Source organism: Alternaria rosae (assembly GCF_020736505.1).
Source record: "Alternaria rosae strain MPI-PUGE-AT-0040 chromosome Unknown BKA58scaffold_9, whole genome shotgun sequence".
Taxonomy (NCBI): Eukaryota; Fungi; Ascomycota; class Dothideomycetes; order Pleosporales; family Pleosporaceae; genus Alternaria; species Alternaria rosae.
In genome coordinates, this window is record NW_025763578.1 from 1145873 (window position 1) to 1170076 (window position 24204).

The window sequence follows — 24204 nt, forward strand, 5'->3', positions numbered from 1 at the left end:
GCATGATCAGTTGCAGGGAAGCCGCACATGAGGATTGAGCTGTCCTAGGATTGGAATACCGGCTGCCTGGTAACCAGCGGTAGGAGCCGGGTAATCGTCATTCAATGTGGACTACCTGGACCATATCTAATTAACACGAGCGGGACCTTAGGAAGTGCTGTGCGCCTTTGTGATGGTGGGATGGGTCCATCTTTGTGTTGGTCTTAAAGGCGTGCTTCGCGGGAGCCGCAGGCGAGACTTCTTGGAACGTGACGACGCCGGGCTCAACAGCTGTTCCGGATATGCACACATGGGAAATGAGAAGGTGAAAGGTGGCGAACAAAGAAAACCATAGGGCGAGTGACAGCGGACCATGAGTCGTAGCGGCGGCACCGTGTCATGGAAGCCGCGGAATCTTCGGGAACTGAGGCTGATGGTGGTAGACTGTTGATCGTGGCAGCGTGAGGCAAAATTCCCGTTGTGCAGCTGACCGGTGACAGCTGGCGGCAAGCTCGTGGGCGCCGTATGCAGACGCATGCCAATGTAGGGAGGCAGGAAGTACGGGCAGCGAAGCTCGCGCCGTGGCAGCGCTGAGGCGGAGAAGAGCATCCGATCGCGCTTGGAGCTAGGCCAAGACCCTTTGCAGCCTAGTGCGTGACGAGTTACATAAGCGCCCCGCATCTTTGTTTTCGCGCGTCTTACCCCAACCAGCAGGAGCCAACGAGTCACCGACGCGTCAAACCTCTTTTCTTCACACCTCCCACCTTCGCGTCGGACCGTCTCGTGTTCCCACGCACGCCACAATATGTACCTATTAACCTGTCGCAACGTCCGCAGAGACTTCACAGCATCGCGAAAGCCGAGCACGTCACAGAGAGCCTCGCGAAGATGCGACGGTCATGGCCACGGCGGTCGTGGCCCTCGCCCACTAGGAGCCGCCTGTTGCTTTTTCGTTTCGCACAATCTGGTATGCACTACTCTTGGTGGGACTCAAAAAGGAACTCGCCAGCGTGTCCACCGCTCCCTGGCCAGGTCGTCCGTCCATCCACTTCGTCTATACAGCGCAACGCCTCCAATCACAAACATCACTCAGCTGGCTTAGGGCGCCAACGGATCTTTGCAGCTAATGCTTCTTCGTTCTCGAAGACGATGCCTGCCTGCAGGCACCGGCTGTTTGCGCTCGCATACCATGCTTCTCCAGTCTATGTGGCTTGAAACAGACAAGAATAACCTATGATGATTTCACTGCCATGCCGAGACCCCCGTATCAGGTGGCAAGGGATTCAGGAGTATCTCACTATCCCCAATGGACGATCCCACGCAGCATATGCAATAGTTGAACCTGAGGCCCGTACTGAACTTTTCCATCTTCTCAATCACAGACATTTTCGCGTGACTGATTGTAGAATCTTTTGGTTGCTATACCCAAATTTTTGTTAGCAGAACAAACGGCACACATCTGCCTTCGCCACTCTTCTCATACTCAACGAGAAGTTGTAATACGCGGTACGTGAGTTAATCGCATTGTTGCTGACAATCAGATTCGTCAAACACACTCTCCTTGATCTTTGTAAGTGTGCCCTCCATGCAAGCCAAACGCGTACCGCGCGATTAGCACAGAACCCTTCACACGGCCCATGCCCTCATGTAGCATCACATTGACCCCTCAACAATCGTTTACTCACCCAGTGGCTACCAGGAACGACACACGACCAAATATGTCGTCAACGGTCGTCACTAATGTTGAGGAGAGCCTCCAATCTATCTGGGCCCATGTCCTCAACTTGCCGCATGTTCCTCTCGACCAGTCCTTTCTTTCGATTGGAGGAGACTCCATCTCTGCCATGCAGGTCGTGGGCCAATGTCGGAAGGAAGGGATGAGTCTTGGCGTCCAAGAGGTGTTGCGCAGCAAGTCCATCACTCAGTTGTCGACTGCTGTCAAAGAAGTTGGCAACTCAGCCTATGACCACCAGGAATTCTTCGATGAGGATTTCGAGCTCTCGCCCATTCAGTCACTCTTCTTCAAGCGACCAAACACAAATGGTCATTTCAACCAATCCTTTTATCTCCGGGTGTCACGCAAGACCGACGCCGGGGATTTCCAGTCTGCGGTAGAACAACTCGTAACGCGCCACTCTATGCTGCGAGCACGGTTCACGCATTCGCCTGAGCATGGCTGGCAACAGCGTCTTACAAGTAAGTCTAACAATTAATGCACCGATCTACATGGTCTCGCCTACCACCGCTGCTCTGTAGGCGAGTCGCTTGCACATTACTGACTCCAAGTGTAGACGATGTCAATGGCTCCTACCGATATCGCCATCTTGACGTGACATCACAAGCTCAAATCGACACTCAGATTGCCGACTCGCAGCAATGTTTTGATCATGTCTCGGGCCCATTATTCGCTGCCGACTTCTTCGATTTTGGTGACGAGCAGTATGCATTCCTCACCGGTCACCATTTAGTCGTTGACCTGGTCACGTGGAGATTATTACTCGAAGAGCTTGAGGAGATCTTGAAAGGAAGACAGTTGCTTGCCCCGGCTCTTCCATTCCAAAAATGGGCGGAGCTACAACGTGATCACGCCGAGTCGCTCGAGCTTGATGAGGTCCTTCCTGCTGTCGATGTTCCTGCCATGGACTTCACGTACTGGGGCATTGAGCATCAAGACAACACCTACGGCAATGCTAGTCATGCCAGCTTCGAACTCGACACAGAACTTAGTTCCGCCTTCCTGACCAACTGCCATACTGCTTACAAGACCGAGCCAGTCGAGGTCTTGCTTGCATCGTTAATTCAGTCTTGGTCACATGTCTTTACCGACCGACCTGTACCTGCCATCTTCAACGAAGGACATGGGCGTGAACCGTGGGACTCAGATATTGACATCACCCGCACCGTCGGGTGGTTCACGGCGCTCTCTCCAATCCTAGTATCGCCATCGCGGAATCCTACAGATACAGTCCGCAAGATCAAGGACTTCAAACGACGAATTCCTGATAATGGCCGACAGTATTTCGCTAGGCGTTGTCTCACTGAAGAAGGTCGTGATACCTTCGAAACTCACTGGCCCATGGAGATCTTGTTTAACTACCTCGGCCAATATCAGCAACTTGAGAGAGCGGACGCTCTGCTCCAGCCATCGGGTACCATGGCCGGAGAGACCGGCAAGGCTGGCGGCACGTCAGACTTTGGTCACGAAACCTGCAGGTGGGGTCTCTTTGAGATCTCTGCTTTTGTCTTCAAAGGTCATCTCAAGGTCGCGTTCACGTTCAACCGGCACATGAAACACCAGCCACTCATTCAGCAATGGGTATCGGAATGCCAGTCAACCATCTCACAGATGATCCGGGACCTCACCATTCTCGACCCGAAGCCAACACTGAGCGACTTTCCGCTATTGTCATTGACGGATGAGAGCTTCTCAGCCATGATCGAAAGCTTCTCAGCCATTGGCATTCGCGACACCGATGCTGAAGATGTGTATCCATGTTCAAGAATGCAGGAAGGTCTGCTGCTGTCACAAACCAAAGATTCCGGTTTCTACGCTGCAGCTACTCTTCACGAGGTTACCACGATCGACGGGGGTATGTCTTGGGAGCAGGTCGCTGACGCTTGGCAACAAGTCGTCGAACGACACCCAGCTTTACGCACAATCTTCATCGAGAATGTCGGCGCGAAAGGTCTCTACAACCAGGTGGTTCTCAAACAAATCGACGCCAACATTGTGCACCTTGAAGCCTTAGATGAGGTCGATGCTGTAAAACTCATTGAGGAACAGCGTTCCGTCAGCTACAACTATGGTCGATGCCCAAACCACCGTTTCACTATCTGCACTACGGCTGACGGGAAGACTTACTGCTCCCTGGACATTAGCCATGCTATTATGGATGGTCATTCCATGAGTCTCTTGGCCGAGGAACTCAGGAAGGCATGCGCAGGCCGAACCCTTCTCGACGGTACTCCCTACAGCGCATACATCGCATGGCTTGCGAAACAACCTGAGGAGTCTAGCCTCGAGTTTTGGAAATCGTATCTTGCTGGTAGTGAGGTTTGCTCTTTCCCAGTTCTTGACGACGGACTAGGTCATGCTGTGGTCAAGGAACTGGTCACCATCCGTCTCGATCTGACCAGTATAAGCTTGGCCGATTTGCAGCACTTTTGCAACAACAATGGCATCACGCTATCCAACGTCTTTCATACGGCATGGGCATTGACACTCAGCTGCTACATCGGAAGTAACGACGTCACGTTTGGCTACCTCACTTCCGCTCGTGATGCTGAGGAAGTTCACGGAGTAGAAAGCATCGTCGGACCGCTGATCAACACGCTCGTCTGCCGCGTGGATCTATCGGATGGTTCTCGTTGTCTCTTGGACATACTTCAGGACGTACAAAGAGATTATATGGAGGCATTGCCCCACCGCCACATCGCTTTGGCCGACGTTCAGCACGTGCTCGAGCTCTCCGGTGCCAGCCTCTTCAATACCGCGCTGTCTTACCGTCGCCTACCTCAAGAGCAAAACTCTCCTAAGGAGGATGTCAATCTTCGCGAGGTTCGCCCGATCTACGATCCGACTGAGTACCCAGTCAGTGTCAATATCGAAGTCGGCGATGAAACAGCAGCCGTGGATCTCGACTATTGGACAGACCACCTCACCGCCATACAGGCCAGAAACGTCGCCAACACTTTCGCGCGTGCCCTCGAGAATATTGTGTTCAATTCCAAACGGCGCATCTCATCCCTGGACCACCTCAGCCCGAGACACCTGCAACAATTACAGGACTGGAATGTCATGCCGGCAACGGTCAACGAGTGTGTACATAATATATTCGCCCGATGGGCTGACTGTCAACCAGAGGCACAGGCGATCTGTGCTCACGACGGACAGTACACATACGACCAGCTGAAGACCGCCACAGATCGCTTGTCGCATCATCTCGTCAAGCTGGGAGTTGGACCTGAGGTATTCGTACCTACTTGTTTCGACAAGAGTGCCTTTGCAATTATTGCCATGCTTTCTGTTCTCAAGGCAGGCGGTGCTGCTGTCCCACTCGATGCAGCGCATCCCGCCCCAGCGCTCCAAACCCGCCTCGAAGATGCTGGTGCTCAAGTGGTACTGACCACTGCGTCGCGTGCACCCAAGTTCGACGGTCTCGTGGCCAATGTTATTATAGTAGATGATGCATTCCTACAGAGTCTGCCTATCGTAGTTGGTCCTGCCTGCCCTAGTGTGCAGCCCCACAATCCGGTGTTCGTCATCTTCACTAGTGGTAGTACCGGGCGACCCAAAGGTGTTGTACTTGAGCATTCGGCAATAGCCACCAGCGCGGAGGCCCACGGCTCCAAGTTCGACATCAATCGGGAATCGCGCATGCTTCAGTTCGCTTCGTACACGTTTGACAACTCACTAGAAGAGATGTTCACTACTCTCCAGCGAGGTGGCTGCGTATGCGTACCCTCCGAAGCCGATCGCGTCAATGATCTCCCTGGTGCAATCGCCAGGCTGAGAGCGAACAAGATGGATCTCACACCCACGGTGGCGGCACTTCTCACGCCTGCACAGGTCCCTTCAATCAAAAGCCTTTGTCTTGGTGCGGAGCCTCTTACCAGGGCGCTCATCGATCTTTGGAGTCAGCATGTCCACCTTGTCGGAATGTACGGACCCAGCGAAGCATCCATCAACTCGGCGTTTAAAGACTTCAGTGATGGCCGCGGCGAAGCTACCAATATCGGCAAGGCAATCGGTTGCGTTGGATGGGTCGTCGACGCCGAGAACCGTGACCGTCTGATGCCCATTGGATGCAAGGGAGAGTTGATCCTCGAAGGACCAATTCTCAGCCGCGGTTACCTCAATGACGCCGAGAAGACACAGGCAGCATTTCTCATGGATCCCGAGTGGGCTCGCGTCATGGGTCCCACAGGACGTAGGTTCTACTGCACCGGCGATCTCGTGCAATACACCTCTGACGGTGACATGATCTATCTGGGTAGGAAAGATTCTCAAGTCAAGGTACGCGTCTGATAACATATCGTTCCGAAGTTCATCAACTAACTTTGAATAGCTGCATGGTCAACGTATAGAGTTGGGCGAGATCGAGCATCACCTCAAGCTGAACCTACCTGCTGGCGCCAAGTCGGCTGTCGAGCTGGTCAAGTTCAACGACAGCAACAAGACGAAAGCGCTCGTAGCCTTCATATGCCTCTCTGAAGATGATGCTCCAGCTGTCATCAGCGAGATGGGCGAGTCGACACGCGTAGTGGCGAAACAGGTTGAGATCGCGCTCGCCAATGCGCTCCCTGTTTACTATGTCCCGTCCATGTTCATGCCAGTCACCCGAATGCCCATGACGACGTCCGGCAAGCTTGACCGGAAGGTGCTACGCGCCTTGGCGGCAGCCCTTCCTGAATCACACATGACTCCTTTCCGCTTAGCAGGCAAGAGCGGCCGCGCACCTGCTGGGCAAGCCGAGGTCGCGTTAGCGCGTCTCTGGGCATCGGTGCTGAAGCTCGACGCGAGCGCTGTGGGCGCAGAAGATTCCTTCTTCCGCCTTGGCGGGGACTCCATCAGCGCCATGAAGCTCGTCACTGCGGCGAGAAAGGATGGCGTTATGCTCAATGTCGCCAATGTCTTCGCGCAGCCTAAATTGCTAGACATGGCGGTTACTGCGGTCATTGTATCTTCTGATGATGCCGCAAAGCCAGAAGCAGATACCCTGCCCATGGAGTTACTTCCGCGGCCTTCCCGTCAGGCTATCGTGGCTCTGGCTGCATCTGAGTGTGGTGTCTTTCCCGACTCCATTGAAGACATTTACCCATGCAGCAAGCTCCAAGAGGGTCTTGTCATGCTGACGAACAAGGACCCAGGGACGTACGTCGTGCAGCCCATCTACCGCCTGCCAGCCGACATCGACCTGCCACGCTTCAAAGAGGCTTGGAAGGCTGTCATTGCCAGCGAGGCCACTTTGCGCACGCGCATCGTCTACTCAGAGGAGCATGGCTTCCTGCAGATAGTGTTGCGCGAAGAGATTGAGTGGCAGTCTCTTTCCGATATCCAAGATATCAACGAGACCACCAGGCAGCTTCCCGCCAAGAACGGCGCACCTCTGACAACGTTCACCCTTGTTGGGGAGAATACTGACTCAGTCTTCTTTGTATGGACTGCTCATCATGCCGTGTATGATGGCTGGAGCTGGACAGCGTTGTTCCGCAAAGTCGAAGCACACTACCGCAATGAAACCCAAAACATCGCCCCCGCTGTGCCTTACTCGCGCTTTGTGAAGTACATTACGAGTTTGGACCAGAAGCAGTCCGATGCGTTCTGGCTTTCACAGCTCGACAACGTAACGGCGTCGCAATTTCCCCAGTTGCCGTCTCCAGATCACCGCGTGGAAGCCAACGGCCAATTGCTGCACTCTGTACAGCTCAAACGCAACCCAGGCCTGGAGGTCACCGTTCCTTCTATGATCCGCGCAGCATGGGGCATTCTCCTCGCCACCTACTCAGGACTAGATGACGTTATTTGGGGTGAGACCAACAGTGGTCGTGAGGCTTCCGTTCCTGGCATAGAGTCCATCATTGGTCCCACTATCACGACTGCACCCGTCCGGCTGAGGCTCAACCGCACTTTGACAGTGCATGAGTACCTCAAAGAGACCCAGAAACAGTCGTCGCTTTCGTTGCCATATCAGTTCGCTGGTTTACAACATATCAGCAAACTCAGTGCCGAGACAGCCATAGCTTGTGACTTCCAGAGCTTTCTGGGTATCGAGTCTGGAGACGACTTCGACGCTGAAAGCCCTCTATGGAACATGATCAGTGCCAACACTATCGGAACTGATTTCTTCAGCTACGCGTTCGTCTTCAACTGTAAGGTCAGTATGAATGGCGTTCAGGTAGAAGCGTTGTTCGATGATCGCGTGGTCGAAAGGTGGCTCGCGCAGCGCATGGTGCAGCAATTTGACTTCATTCTAACGCAGTTGAATGGTGCTGACAACATCACGCGAACACTGGATGACCTGGATCTAGTCAATCCCTCTGATCGCGATCTGATCGGCTCCTGGAATTACGAGCCAGTGCCATCAATCCGTAGATGCATCCATAGTGTCATCGCAGAGGACCAGGTCGCCTCTCGTCCCACCGACGCTGCTATCAGTGCCTGGGATACTGGTGTCATGACTTACCGCGAGCTCGACGACCGATCTTCCGCTCTCGCGCACCGGTTGATGAGGCTTGGGATTAAGCCAAAGCAATTCGTCCCGCTTTGCTTCGACAAGTCAGGTTGGACGATCGTCGCCATCCTGGCTGTTCTCAAAACTGGAGCAGCGTTTGTTCCCTTGGACTTTGAGGCACCTGTTCTCCGCCTTCGTGAAATCGTCTCCGACATCGACGCCGACCTCGTCCTTTGCGCGCCACAGTATGAAGAGCTTTGCCAGTCCATCCCGTCCAGCACCCTGGTCGTGGATCGGCAAGCGACTGAAACTCCCCATGGTCGTCTACAGCGTCTTCCTTCAGTACACAGCGACTCTCCCGCATACGCCCTCTACACCTCTGGGTCAACCGGAAAACCCAAGGGAGCTGTAGTGAATCACACCCACTGGGTCACCGGTACTACTGCATTCGCGGCTGGTTTGAAGATCACCAACACGTCGCGGTTACTCCAATTCGCATCATATACTTTCGATGCCAGCGTGTTTGAGATATTTCCCACTCTCATGCAAGGTGGAACTGTCTGCGTGCCGGACCAGGCTTCCCGGACGAATGACCTCGTTGAAGTCATCAATAAATTCAATGTCAACTGGGCGTGTCTCACACCCTCGGTCGTTCGCATGATGTCGCCGTCGCAGGTTCCCAGTCTTGAGACCCTGCTCCTCGTTGGCGAAGCAATGTCGCAACAAGACTTGATGGCTTGGGTAGACAAGGTTACACTGGGCAATGGTTATGGCCCAACCGAATGCGCTGCTCTGTCAACTTACAATATCATGACACCTCACACGAAGCCCAACAATATTGGCAGAGCTGTCACTGCTCGAGGCTGGATTGTATCAAGGAGTAATCATAACATCCTTGCGCCGGTGGGCGCCATAGGAGAGTTGTTGTTGGAAGGAGGTGCAGTCGGAGCCGGATATCTCAACAACCCCGAAAAGACGGCCCAGACTTTCGTTGGACGTGTGAAGTGGTCTCCAGGGCTACTTGACAACGACTCGTCAGCGCCCCTGCGCATGTACAAGACGGGAGACTTGGTCAAGTACAACGAGGATGGCACGATGCTGGTAAGTCGTTCTTGCCTCACACTAGCTCAATACGTACTAACTTTAACAGTACCTCGGTCGCAAAGACTCCCAGACCAAAGTTCGTGGCCAGCGGTTAGAGCTGTCCGAAGTTGAGCACAAACTATTGGATGATCACAACGTGCAGAGCGCGCTCGCTTCGGTGCCGACGTCTGGACCTTGTGCGAAGCGACTAGTCGCGATCATCTCGCTTCAGAACATGGGCATCACTGCAGCAAGTACCGAGAGCGGATTGAGGTTGCTGCCACAAGAGAGCGCCTCATTGAACGTTGCTTCCATTCGCGACAGTCTATGTGAGCGCTTGCCTGCTTACATGATACCCTCTTTGTGGGTTGCCGTCGAGCGCTTCCCGTTGATGCCTTCCGGGAAGTTGGATCGAAGACGCGTGATCCAGTGGCTGGAGGAGATGGACCAGCCTACGTATCGTCTGATCTCGGCTATTGGATCGGATGACGCAGAAATCAGTGACGGAAATGCAATCGAAAAGAAGCTGCAATCTATTTTCGCCAAGGTCCTGAACCTCCCAGTCGCCAATGTTCGTCTCAACCAGTCCTTCCTACATCTTGGCGGTGATTCAATTGCCGCTATGCAAGTCTCATCGCAATGCCGTGCCCAGGGCTTTCCCATCAGCGTACAGGATATCATTCGTGCGAAGTCCATCTCAGTTATGGCCTCAACAGTCAATGTTTCCGAGAACTCACAAGCTGTACCCGAATCCATAGACTACGACTTGCCCTTCGATCTTTCGCCGATTCAGAGCGTCTTCTTCGACACTGTTGGCGACGCGCACAACCATTTCAACCAGACTGAGCTTTTCCGCCTTTCACGGAATGTCGAGACAGCAGAGCTTCGGGCAGCGGTGACTGCTCTAGTTAAGACTCATCCAATGCTTCGCGGACGCTTTTCCAAGGATGAAGCAGGAGCTTGGAAACAGCGAGTCGAAAAAGATGCACCGACTTCATTCAGACTTCGTCGTCACAATGTGCAAGCAGGCGACGATGCTAATCTACGACCCATAATCGATGACAGCCAGGCGACCTTGGACGTTTCCAAAGGCCCGACCTTTGCTATCGATCTCTTCGACATTGATCAAACATTCTCTCAGGCTATAGCCCTCGTCGCTCATCATCTTGTCATTGACGTGGTGTCATGGGGGATCATCCTCGAAGACCTGCGGGGTCTACTTCACGGTCTTCAACCAGCACCTCAGAGCTTACCCTATCACATGTGGCTGCAACAACAGACAATTCAGGCCAAGCAAGAAACCGCCAGGAGCGTCTTTCCGGCTGGGGATATCGCTCCTGGAAATTCCGACTACTGGGGCATGGAAGGTCGTCCCAACCTCAGCGGAGACGTAGTAGAAGAGGACGTGCAGCTGTCCACTCGAGACACCATGCTTCTGCTTGGTGCACAGGACGCTCTGGCCACCGAAATTCTCGACATTCTCATCGCTGCTCTATTTGAATCGTTCCGCAAGGTTTTCCCTGACAGGTCCACCATCACAATACACAATGAGGGCCACGGTCGCGAAACTTTCAATAGCCGCCAAGATCTCTCGCGTACGGTAGGCTGGTTTTCTACAGTGACGCCTATCCATCTTCCTGTACCACTGGATGAAGTCACAGACATGATCAGTACTATCCGATGGGTTAGAGACTTCAGAAACCGTACGCCAGACAAAGGGCGGCCCTACTTCGCCTACCGGAATCTTACAGAGGAAGGCCAAACTCGATATGCCAGCCACTGGCCTGCAGAAGCTGTGTTCAACTATCTTGGCAGGCTCCAAACACAAGACAGCAAGGAAGGATTATTTACTTCGCTCGATGACGTCGACTCTCGCGAAGTTGGAGCAGATGTTCCCCGCCTAGGACTCTTTGACATTACGGCAGCGGTTTCTCAGGGCGCTATCAAGCTCTCCTTCGGATGGAATCGAAACATGCGACGACAGCACGAGATCCGTGCATGGGTTGCACAGTGTCGCCAGACCCTCGTGGATGCCGTAGAAGAGCTTCTCGAAGTTCGACAGGAGCGTAACGTCAGCAATTTCAAGCATCTCCCACTTCTTTACAACGGTACATCCAGGCTCTCAGCAGTTCTGCCCGCCAGTATCAACCTCACGGATGTAGAGGATATATACCCGACATCTCCCATGCAACAAGGTCTTCTTCACACACAATCACGCAATCCCGAGCTCTACACATATCACACCGTGGCACAAGTACAGTCTACGGATGGCAAGCCAACGGATCCACGCCGTCTTGCCGAAGCATGGCAAGTCGTAGTGCACCGTCATCAGGCCTTGCGAACTATCTTCATCGATAGCCTTGCAAAGGACGGATCGAAAGATCAGGTCGTGGTCAAAGAGAAATCCGGAAGAGTTCAACTCCTCGCCGACTGCGAGGACGACCAGGTTGCCAAGCTTCTGCGAGATCAATCGCCCATTGACTGCCGCGAGGCTGTACCACCTCATCGCATGAGTATTTGCAAAACAAAGACTGGGAAAGTATGGATCAAGCTCGAGCTCAGCCATGCGATCAATGACGGCACCTCGATATCCATTCTACTTACTGATCTAGCTCGTGCGTATGCACGAAAGCTGACACGGGCTGATGCCGGACCTCTTTATTCCGACTATATCGCATACATGCTCTCCAAATCCAGTGATGCTGATTTGTCATACTGGAAAACGCAGCTTGCCGGAATTGAGCCCTGCTTCTTTCCTACCCTCAACGATGGTATTCCAAGCTCTCCAGAGTCAGGATCGGTCGACATGGACCTCGGTAGTACTGCCCGTGTTCAGGCTTTCTGCAAGCACAACGGTGTGACTCTTTCGAACGTGCTCCAGCTCACGTGGGCTCTCACTCTCCATCACTACGTAGGCACGTCTGATGTCTCCTTCGGCCTAATCGCTTCTGGTCGAGACATTCCTGTCACCAACATCGAGGAGGCCGTGGGCTGCTTCGTCAACATGGTCATCTCGCGTATATCCTTTTCGGACGACACGACCATTGCTCAGCTTCTCGAGGCTCTTCAAACAGGCTCTACTGAGGCTCTTTCGCATCAAGGCTGCTCTCTTGCCGACATACAGCATGCCCTGCAGCTCCCTTCATTGTTTAACACGGCTTTCACCTTCCAAAGACGCGGTCTGTCGAGCGATCCAGAGGAGACGGCTCTTGCCTACGAAGACATGGAAGCGGAAGATGCCGGCGAATACATGGTTACGGTCAATGCGGATGTTACCGACGATAACATCACTGTTGACTTTGGCTATTCGAAAGACAGAATCCTCCCCTCTCAAGCACAAAACATGGCCGATACTTTCAGAAAGATTCTGGATAGCATTGTTGAAAGCAGTGCTGCTGAGCTTACCGTTGGCAAACTAGACGTGTTCACGGACAGCAGTCTCCGACAAATCACCGAATGGAACCCACAACTTCCACCACCTATCCGCCGCTGTGTGCACGACGTCATTCATGATCAGGCCCTGACGAGACCACGAACAACGAAGGCAGTGGAAGGATGGGACGGGTCATTCACTTACCAAGACTTTGACAGGATCACTAATCAGCTTGCTGTACATCTACAGGCTATCGGTGTGACTACTGAGACTTTCGTGCCAATTCTGTTCGAGAAGTCCTCATACGCTATCGTCAGCATGATTGCAATCATGAAGGCAGGTGGAGCATACGTACCACTAGATCCAAAGCATCCGCAAACCAGACTTCGAGAGCTCATCGAAGACGTTGGCGCCGCAGTGGTGTTGTGCTCGCGCGGCTACCATGATAAAGCGAGCGAGGTCGCAAAGACAGCCGTTATCGTCGACCAGCGATCCATCAAGAAGCTTGGACTCCCAGTGACCAGCAAGCCACGTTCTGCAGCAACTCCAGACAACGCAGCGTACTGCTTGTTCACGTCAGGTACTACCGGCAAGCCCAAGGGAACAATTATTCCTCATCAAGCATTCTGTACAAGTGCAGCTGCTTTCACACGTCGCATGAACATCAATGCAACCTCTCGCACCTTCCAGTTTGCCTCGTACACTTTCGACGCTAGCTGTATCGAGATTCTTTCGGCCTTGACCGTGGGCGCCACAGTGTGCGTGCCAACAGATGACGATCGCATGAACAACGCAGCTGGTGCCATCCGCAAGTTGAGGGTCAATTGGTCGCTCTTAACCCCGTCAGTTCTTGGAACTATCGAACCAGAACGCGTTCCTGGATTGAAGACGCTTGTTTCTGGAGGTGAGGCGCTTCCAGGACCCATCCTCAAGAAATGGGGCAACAGTACTTGCTTCATCAACGGTATGTATACAGATTCCTCATCCCCCATGTGGCTTCATACTGACAATGAACAGCTTATGGCCCTACTGAGTGCTCAGTCGTAGCTGCTACTGCCTACAAGTCCACATTGGACCACAAGCTCATCGTTTCAGAACCAGGCACCATCGGTACCGGAAGCGGATGCCGACTGTGGATCGTGCATCCACGAAACCACGACAAACTCATGCCTATCGGCAGCGTTGGCGAACTCATCATCGAAGGTCCTACCGTGGCCCGTGGTTATCTCAATGATAAAGTCAAGACTGCGAAGGCTTTCATCGTTGATCCTGCCTGGGCGAAGACTATCTCTTCCGGCAGCCAAGTCTTCGAGACAACCCGCATGTACAAGACAGGTGACCTTGTTCGCTACAACACAGATGGGTCCGTGAACTACATCGGTCGGAAGGACACCCAGATCAAGCTCAACGGTCAGAGGATTGAACTGGGTGAAATTGAGTTTCACGTAGGAAAGAACTTCCCCGAGAGCGTACAGTCCGCAGTGGAACTAGTCGCACCCTCAAATCGCAGCTCTGCAAAGGCTTTGGCAGTGTTCTTCGCCGCCGTTCAGGGTCAAGCCGGAGGCGAAGCACATGACGTCCAGCCGGCCTCGATCGACCTACCCGCATCCGATGAACTACTCCTCCCGCTCAGCGACGAGCTTCGAAATATGTGCAAAGACACTGAGAATGGGCTCGCAGGCTCTTTACCCTCGTACATGATACCTTCAATCTTCATTCCAGTCACAAGGTTGCCCTGGACTTCGGCGGGCAAGCTAGACCGCAATCGTCTCCGCAGTTTAGTACAGAACCTTAGTCGCGAGACAATGGCCTTGTACCGACTCACAAGCATGGCAAACAAGAAACAGCCTACGACCGAGGCAGAAAAGAAGATTCAAAAAGCGGTGTGCTCCGTTTTGAGCTTACCGCCTTCTGCAGTAGGCATCGACGACAGTTTTGTCCGCCTTGGTGGCGACTCCATCTCGTCCATGCGCCTTGTGGCAATGGCTCATGCCGAACAGCTAGAGCTGTCCTTCATCGACATCTTCAAGAACCCGAAGCTCTCCGATCTAGCCAAGATTGGTACCTGTTCTGACACACGCAATCAGTCGCAGAAGGCAGTGCTGCCTTTCGAACTACTGCCAGCTTCGTCTCCGAGAGCTGAAGTATTGGACGAAGCTGTGCAGCAATGCCGAGTTGCAAAGGAAGACATCCAGGATGCTTATCCAACGAGTCCACTGCAGGATGCGCTTCTCACGCTCTCCATCAAGCAAGCTGGAGCTTATGTTGCGCAGCACGTATTGGCGCTACCAAAAACCCTGGACATGACCAAGTTCAAGGCGGCCTGGAACACAACCATCCAAGAGATTGATATCCTCCGTACTCGCATTATCCAACTGCCATCCGGCATGTTCGTGCAAACTGTCCTAAAAACGGACCCTGTTGTCTGGAAAGACGAGACCTCGCTCAAGAATGCCGAACGCGAAGCGATGAGCATTCCCTCGGACCTCGGTGGTAAACTTGCAGCCTACACACTGGTTACGACGACATCAGGGGGGCGGTACTTTGTATGGACATTGCATCATGCCTTATACGATGGCTGGAGTATCTACCTGATGCTCCAGCGAGTACAGCAGATATACTCAAAGGGCACGTCGACCATCCCGCAGATACCCTACTCCAGATTTGTGGGTTACATTTCTGGCACCGATGTCACTGCTTCAAACTTCTACTGGAAGAACAGCTTGATGGGTCTAAACGCCTTCAAGTTCCCTCAGCCACTGCATGCCACCCCAAACGCAACATCGGACGGACGGATGCTTCAACACACTATTAAGCTTACGCCTCGCAAAAATGCAGACGTCACACCAGCGAATTTCATTCGAGCCGCCTGGGCTCTGCTGCTTGCTGCCTACACCGGAAGTGACGATGTGGTGTTTGGTGAGACTCTCGCTGGGCGCGACGTTGCCGTAGCGGGAATTACGGATGTGTGTGGCCCCACATTGACGACTGTCCCCTCCAGGGTCAAAATCGATCGCGGAGCCACTGTGAGCGACTTGCTCAAGACGATAGCAACGAATGTCACCGACCGTATACCACACCAACACCATGGACTTCCCGCTATCAAAGCACTCGGCGACGACATGGCAGCCGCATGCGACTTTCAGAACCTTCTGGTCGTTCAAACGGAGAACGAGGAGCTCGCCGACTCTATATGGACTGCTCATGACAATGAAGATCAGGGTAGTTTCTTCACATACCCACTCGTGATTGAGTGCAAGATGGGATCGTCCAAGATCGATGTCTTGGCTCACTTCGATGCAAACGTCATCTCCCTATGGCATGTTCAGCGCCTTCTATACCAATTTGAGTCGGTACTGAACCAACTCCAATCGGCTACTCACGTCCGTCATCTAGCTGCTTTCAGTGAAGAAGACAAGCAGCTCGTGCAAAAGTGGAACTCGTATGAGCCTGATCTTATTGACGACACTGTACCCTCGCTCTTTTTGAAGAAGGCTGCATCTCAGCCCACTGCCACAGCCGTGGCCGCTTTCGATGGCGAACTCACCTACGCTGAGCTTGGAGCGCTTGCAACACAACTGGCACAGCAGCTGGTGAAGCTTGGTGCTGGCCCCGAATCTCTGATCCCGATCTGTGTGGACAAGTCTCGATGGGCCATCGTAGCTATCATGGCTATTCTCATCTCTGGCGCAGGCTACGTGCCGCTGTCTTCGTCAGACTCTCCTTCACGACATCTCCATATCGTTGAGGCATGCAAAGCTTCGATTGTCCTTTGCTCACCACCGTACGCTCATCGTTTCAAGGACATGGTCGATCACGTGGTCAATGTCAGCGAGACCGCCATCCGAGGACTACCGACCTGCTCCGCACCGCTATCGCAGCGTGCCAAAGGCAACAATACCTGCTACGTCATCTTCACCTCAGGCAGTACAGGACAACCCAAGGGAGTGGTTGTAGAGCACAAGAGTATAGTTTCTAGCTCAGCTGCTATCTGTGACGGGCTTCATGTTACGCCTACTTCTCGAGTCTTCCAATTCTGCTCCTTCCTTTTCGATGTTTCCGTTGGCGAAACCCTCACCGTCCTTCTTCGAGGCGCCACGATCTGTGTACCATCAGACGAACAGCGCACCACGGACCTCGCCGCTGCAGTAACAGATCTCAAAGCTAACTGGGCTTTCTTCACACCATCAGTTGCCGGCACGCTGGAAGGACCAAGTGCTGTACCGACATTGGAGACTCTGGTAGCCGGCGGCGAGGCAATGACATCCGACGTGGTCAACAAATGGGCCACTGGTGTCAAACTACAGAACGGCTACGGTCCTACTGAGGGGACCGTTTTTGCTATCGTCAATGATCACGTGTCTGCACAACGAGACCCGTCGAACATTGGCCGTGCCCTCAAGAGCGGACGCGCTTGGCTTACTAACTCTGACAATCCTCACGAGCTTGCACCAATCGGCGCTACCGCGGAGCTTTGTCTCGAGGGACCACTGCTCGCTCGAGGTTATCTCAATGATCCTGAGCGCACTGCGGAAGCATTCGTCGAAGCTCCTGCATTCCTGAAGGCATTCTCTCCCAGTATTCCATCGCGTATCTATCGGACTGGCGACCTTGTGCAGTACACCGCCGACGGGTCCATCCACTACATTGGGCGAAGAGACAACCAAATCAAGCTCGCGGGCCAGCGAATTGAGCTTGATGAAATCGAGACAGTCATGCAGGCGGATGACAACATCCATCAAGTGGTTGTACAGCTACCCAAGATTGGTCCTTGCATCAAGAAGCTCACGGTTGTCGTCAGCTTCCCAGGAACGGCCGCTACCAACGCTGGTTCAGACTGGCGCACGGTACTCTCCGACAAAGAAACGCTCTCGCGAATTAATCGCGCTAGGGAGAGATTGTCTGATCTCGTGCCATCGTACATGGTACCTGCCATCTGGATCGCTGTTCCCCGTATCCCAGCCTTGGCTTCCACCAAGTTGGATAAGAAGCAAGTCGGGTCGTGGTTGCAAGATCTGGATGAAGCCACACATCAGCGCATTATGGATGCTGAGCTTCCTGAAGTAGCCGACGGACTTGTTGATACCGCTCTTACAGTTCTTCGGGGCATCTGGGCGAAGGTGTTGGACTGTCCTGTGGAAGACGTCAAGCCTTCCAAATCCTGGCTATGTAAGTGATCCCCGTGGAGAATAGTGTTAAGTTTACTAACCACTCATAGCGCTTGGTGGCGATTCGATCTCTGCAATGAAGCTTCTCGCAAAGTGCAGAAGCGAGGGTATCAGCCTTACTCTGAACCAAGTGCTGCGCGCCAAATCCCTGGCTCATCTGGCGGCCGACATCAAGACCGTAGTCACCCTGGACCATGGAACAGAGATAACAGACCAACTCTTTACCCTCTCTCCCATTCAGCGCTTCTACTTCCAGACTGGCAGAATCGAGGACGGGACACACTTCAACCAATCATCATCACTGCGCATCTCACGACATGTGGAGCCAGCTACTATTCAACGCGCTATGGATTCCATCGTCGCATGTCACTCGATGCTACGTGCTCGCTTCTCCAAGGACGACGCTGGGCAGTGGCAGCAGCTTGTCATCTCGAAAGTGTCAGGATCCTACGCATTCACGACACATGATGTTCCAACCGCTTCTGCCGCGACTGCCATCATTGCCGCTACCCAGAAAAGCCTAGACATTCGTAGCGGTCCTGTCTTTTCCGTGAATCTGTTTAGTCTCAAGGGCAAACAGATGCTCTTCATGGCTGCCCACCATCTTGTCGTAGATGTAGTGAGCTGGGGCGTCTTGCTTGGCGATCTAGAAGACCTACTTGCTTCTGGCCCAACTACAAAGCTTGCAAAGAGCCTACCTTTCCAGACCTGGAATGCTATGCAGAGCTCAAATGCCTCGCAGATCGATCAACAACGTGACGTACAGACCCAGCCGCTCGCAGTTGAACCGGCGAACTACGCCTTCTGGGGTATGGAGGCTCGACCGAACGTCTACGGTGATACTGAGAGGGATGAGTTTGTCATCGACAAGAAAATATCTGCCATGGCTTTTGACAACCATCACGTGTACAGGACAGACCTCGTCGACATCTTCCTGGCGTCTATTGTGCACTCTTTCTCCCGCGTGTTCATCAACCGCAGGGCTCCTACCCTGTTCAACGAGTCCCATGGCCGAGAAGCATGGGATTTGAGCAATCTTGATCTTTCCCGAACGGTCGGATGGTTCACATCCATGTACCCAGTCACCATTCCCATCGGTGACGAAGAAGATGAGGTCATGCATACGCTCCGACAAATCAAGGACACCCGCCGCAAAATCACAAGCAATGGTCGACCTTACTTTGCTCATCGCTATCTCACAGAAGATGGGAAGCAACGCTTTGCCAACCATGCACAAATGGAAGTGCTGTTCAACTACCTTGGCCGACAAGAACAGTCCGGGTCTAGCGATTCGCTTCTCCAGCCGTTGCAGCTGGACGGTGATGACGAAGAGACATCTGACGTTGGTACCAAGACAACGCGTATGGCACTCTTCGAGATCTCGGCTTCAGTTTCGGAAGGCCAAATCCAGCTCAGCTTCATGTACAACCGTCACTCCAAGAACCAGAAGGGCATTCGCAGGTGGATTGCCGAATGCCAACGCACACTGGAGGAAATCGCTACTGAACTGGCCAAGACCGATACCCCACAGCCAACGATGACCGATTTCCCACTACTACCATTGGAGTCTTACAGTCGCCTCGATCGCGTCTTGAAGACTCTACCCCGTGCCGGTATCCACTCTTTTGATCAGGTGGAAAATATGTACCCTTGCTCGCCTATCCAAGACGGGATGATCTTGAGTCAGATCAAGGTCCCGGAATCGTACTGGTCGTCAACTACGTTCGAAGTCAAATCGAAGCGAGGCCCAGTCGATGCTAGTAAAGTCATCGACGGATGGAAGCAAGTCGTTGCTCGTCATCCAGCGTTGCGTACCGTCTTTATCGACAGTGTCTGCAAAGGAGGTGTCTTCGATCAGATTGTCGTCAAGAACCCCGATTCTGGCATAGTCAAGTACACTTGCAAGGACAGCGAAGTCACTAAAATGCTAGAGTCCATCAAGCATGGCTCTCTCAACGGCAAGAAGAAACCTGTCCTTCCCCATCAGGCTGCTGTGGTTCAGACCACTTCAGGCAAGATCTTCGTCAAGGTCATTGTCAACCACGCCGTCATTGACGGAGGTTCACTCGGCATTATCGGGCATGATCTCCAGGAAGCATACCAAGGGCGTCTATCTGAGGATGGTCCGCTATACAGCGACTACATCAAGTACCTGCGCAGTCTGCCAGTTAATGATGCGGTACTGTACTGGAAGGGGAAGCTTCGCGGTGTCAGCCCATGTTACTTCCCAACTACGCCTCGTGACCCCAGTAAGCAGCGAGAGCTTCGATCTTTGGACATGCGCTTTACCCGATTTGACGAGATTCATGATCTAGCGGAGAGCAGCAACGTCACTTTCGCCAATATCCTCCTCGCAGCATGGGCTCTGGTGCTTCGCTCTTACACCAACTCCTCCGATGTGTGCTACGGATATCTCACGTCGGGAAGGAACGTACCAATCGACAATATCGAGAGCGCAGTTGGCGCGTTCATCAACATGTTAGTATCACGAGTTCAATTGAAACTGGGTTCTTCACTGCTCGAAATCGTTGAGAAGGTGCAGTCCGACTTTGTTGATAGCATGCCACATCAACACTGTTCACTTGCTCAATTCCAACACGATCTTGGACTTTCCGGAAAATCGCTTTTCAACACTGCCGTCTCGATCCAGAGACGTGCCAATGCAGACGAGCCTCTAGCAGACGACTCTGGTATTGAGTTTGAGCAGCTTGATGGCCACGATCCTAGCGAGTTTGCTATCACGGTCAACATTGATGCTACCCACGATGATGAAGGCGTGCGCTTCACTTATTGGAGTGATGCCGTGACCGATGCCGAGGCAAAGAACGTTTCTGCTCTCATGGCGAAGGTCCTGGCCCAGGCGCTCAACAATACACAGCAAACCATTTCCGACTTTGATAGTGTCATCAAGACCAAGCCCACACAGCCTGCACCCGGACATCTTGCTTTACCTAAGCCGCGGCCTATCCTCAGGACCAGCTCGAGCATTTCCAGTGGCGGATCAACCTCACCACCTCGTACACCGAGGATTACATTCCCTGATCTGACCCCAGTGACGCCGCAGCCAGCTGAGACACCTGACTGGAGCAGCCTCATACGATCCATCGTTAGTGAGATGGTGCCACAGATCGTCGAGCAGATCGTGGCGCAGAACAAGCTGACAACCGAACCCACATCTGCGACGATCGATCAGATGACTAATCAAATGGCGGGTATGCTCACGAGAAAACATTCAACGTCACAACGCGGACGGCCGAGTATTGATGGAGCGTCTATACATCCAGCCTCCCCACGAGCAGCCTCCATACGTTCGCGCCGCATGAGCATTGCCAGTAATGCGGAGAACAGGATCCAGACCGCTGCTGACATGGTCGCCACTCTCGGTGTCATTGCTACCGAGACCTCTACCAAAGTCACGCCCGACATCGTTGAGAAGAAGCTTCTTAATCTGTGGGCCGAGCTTCTCGAGACGGTGGAGGACACCATCGAGCAAGAGGATAGTTTCTTCAATCTTGGAGGTGATAGCATCATGGCCATGCGCCTCGTCGGAGCCGCGAGAGAAGAGGGTCTTTCAATGACCGTTGCGGACGTGTTCAAGAACCCTACATTTTCCGATATGGCTCGTGTAGTACGTGTTGCGGGCGAAGTCATTGACGAAGTTATGTCCCGAGCTGGTGGCGGCTCAGTGGCAGGCCGGAGTGTCGGAGGCCAGTCTAGGTCTCACCAACGCGGCAGAGCCGCATCCATCTGGAGCGACTTCCAGGATAATATGTTCGATCCCAATGCCGACAGCAAAAGTATAGCTCCCAGCGAGATGCCTGCCGAGTCGGAGCTGAGTCACAGAGATTCAACTATGTTGAAGACATTGCAAGGGCTCACCACCGGCCCAACGAAGCCGAATGCCTCGCGCAAAGTCAGTTCAAGGCCTTTGGCAACGCATACTATTCAGGAAGGTGTTGAGAGCTCTCTCAACAGGTCTGTTTCGATGCTTGGTGATCCCAATGTCGACAGTGTCATATCGAAAGTGCAAGTATTCAAGGGTGGTATCTCGGACGTCTTCCCTGTCACTGACTTCCAATCACTCGCCATTACCGGTACTCTCATGGAGTCGAAATGGATGCTCAACTACTTCTACCTGGATGGAGATGGGCCGCTCGATCTTCGCAGACTCAAGCAAGCTGCCTACCGTATGGTACAAGCCTTCGATATTCTGCGCACCGTATTCGTCCCCTATGGCGACCGCTTCCTACAGGTCGTATTGCGGAAGCTTCAACCAGAGTTCATATACCATCAGACGGACGAAGATATCGACAGCTTCACCAAGGACCTGCAACAGAAGGATCGAGAGGGCGGACCACGACTCGGCGAAGCGTTCATCCAATTCGTGGTTGCGAAGCAAAAACAAACAGGGCGATACCGTATCTTCATGCGACTTTCTCACGCCCAATACGATGGAGTCTGCATGTCCAAGATCCTCAGCGCGCTCCAAGATGGATACAACGGCCTCCCGGTCTCGTCTGCCCCAAGCTTCGGCAATTTTGTACGCGAAACTGCCAAGACCGTATCGGGCGCTCACGATCACTGGAGAGAAATCCTTCGCGGTTCCAAGATGACGGAGATTGTCAACCGATTCGGCCCCAACTACCAGCGCTCAGCTGGCCAATCCATCACACTCGAAAAGAGAGTCAGTGCACCCAGGCTCAAGGGCGTCAACATCACCAGCGCAACAGTGGCCAAGGCCGCTTGGGCTTCGACTCTCTCCCGTCTTGTGAGCAAGGCTGATATTGTCTTTGGCCATGTCATCTCAGGCCGTAACGGCGGTGTTGCCAATGTCGAGAACATTGTGGGCCCTTGCTTGAACATGGTACCCGTTCGCATCGTGTACCGACCTGACTGGACTGTAATGGATCTTCTAAAGTATGTTCAAGACCAACAAATTGCGAACATGCCATTTGAGTCTCTTGGCTTCCGCGAGATCACCCGACATTGCACGGAGTGGCCTGACTGGACAAACTTCTCCAGCGTTCTGCAACATGACCAGAACATTCAGGATGATCGGCCAACTATGCAGCTAGGCGGCATCGAGTACACTATCGGCGCCGTTGGCTCCCAGGAAGATTTCGCAGACTTCTCCGTTCACACCACTTCTCGTGGCAATGATATGGATGTCACTTTGACGTACGTCCCGAACAGCACTATTACCACAGAATTCGCACAGCACGCATTCGACATTCTTTGCGCCAACGTCATCGCATTCTCGGAAGACCCGCACACTCTGCTTCCATTATTTACAGAGGTCAGCTCCGGTAGCTCTACCACCGCGAACTTAGAGGAGATGCGCAAGAAGTCTGTCGAGAAGCAGCCTGTCACTTTACCTACCGACACAGGCCTCTCAAATCACGAGACCAACACTCTCGCTACAACACTGCGATCGGCCTGGGAACAAATTTTACATGACGAGCGTGGCTCTCCTACACCCATTGATCTTGGCTCAGACTTCTTCCAGCTGGGCGGCGACATTATGGGCTTGGCTCAAGTCGCATCCATTCTTGACCAAGATGGCCTCAGAGTCAGGGTTGAAGACTTGCTCGACAAGTCTGTGTTCGTGGATCAAGTGGGTATACTCGCTGTGGAGCGCAAGAAGCAGATTGAGCGAGAGGCACAGAACCCTTGGGGCGAGAAGGGCAAGACGAGGGTGGAAGTCAAGGGAGTGAAGGAGAAGGAGAGGAGGGGTAGTGGTTTTGGTCAGTTGGCGAAGAGGATTGGTTTGAAGAGGAAGGAGAGTTCGAAGTCAATATTCCAGCTAGGAGGGTGATGTATGGAGTTCGACTTCGATGTATTACTATTTCCGAGTATCTAGGGATGTACGGCGTTGATTGTTTGGTATCTTGCTCAGCGTTCATTCAAAAATAGTTTCTTTTGCGTTACTTTGGCAATATATACATGCACAACATGCAGCCTTCTCAACCCTTATGTGATTCGTGCAGAACTAGCTCATTGCCTCTCACGCTGCCCGTCATCACTCAACAAACGCTTTCTCTTCCTTTCGCGCGTCGTCATCGTAGCCCCATCCCATAGCTGCCCATGTCTCTTATGTAAGTCGGCAAACTGTCGCCGAAGCTCGTCGCAATGCTGTTTCGCAAGCTCCTTTTGGATATCTGCTTCGTTACAGCTTGAAGCGATTTCAGTATGCGCATATTCTGGATGTTTGTAGTTGTCGCTACCGCATACAGGACAGCAAAAGGCATCGGCTAGCCATGCGAAGGCTTCAGTACCGCAGACGCTGCATACCATGTAGTCAATAACTGTGTCGGGGTAGATGTTGTAATAAGACATTATAACTTGCATGCGCAGAGTGCTGTGGACATCTGGATTGATCGCGTGCTTGCAGCGAAGAGTTGTTGCCACATGGGGCCAACGCACTATT

General features: G+C 53.0%; 1 protein-coding gene across 1 annotated transcript; it reads left to right on the forward strand.

The window, feature by feature from the left end:
- Positions 1 to 1697: 1697 nt before the first annotated feature.
- BKA58DRAFT_462738 (nonribosomal peptide synthase) lies at positions 1698 to 23733 on the forward strand (the record flags this gene model as incomplete). Its single annotated transcript, XM_046174860.1, has 6 exons — positions 1698 to 2175; positions 2271 to 5995; positions 6048 to 9254; positions 9304 to 13573; positions 13627 to 17778; positions 17828 to 23733. 6 exons carry the CDS (start codon positions 1698 to 1700, stop codon positions 23590 to 23592), a joined length of 21597 nt encoding a protein of 7198 aa, XP_046022077.1. The 3' UTR covers positions 23593 to 23733.
- Between the last annotated feature and the right edge of the window lie 471 nt (positions 23734 to 24204).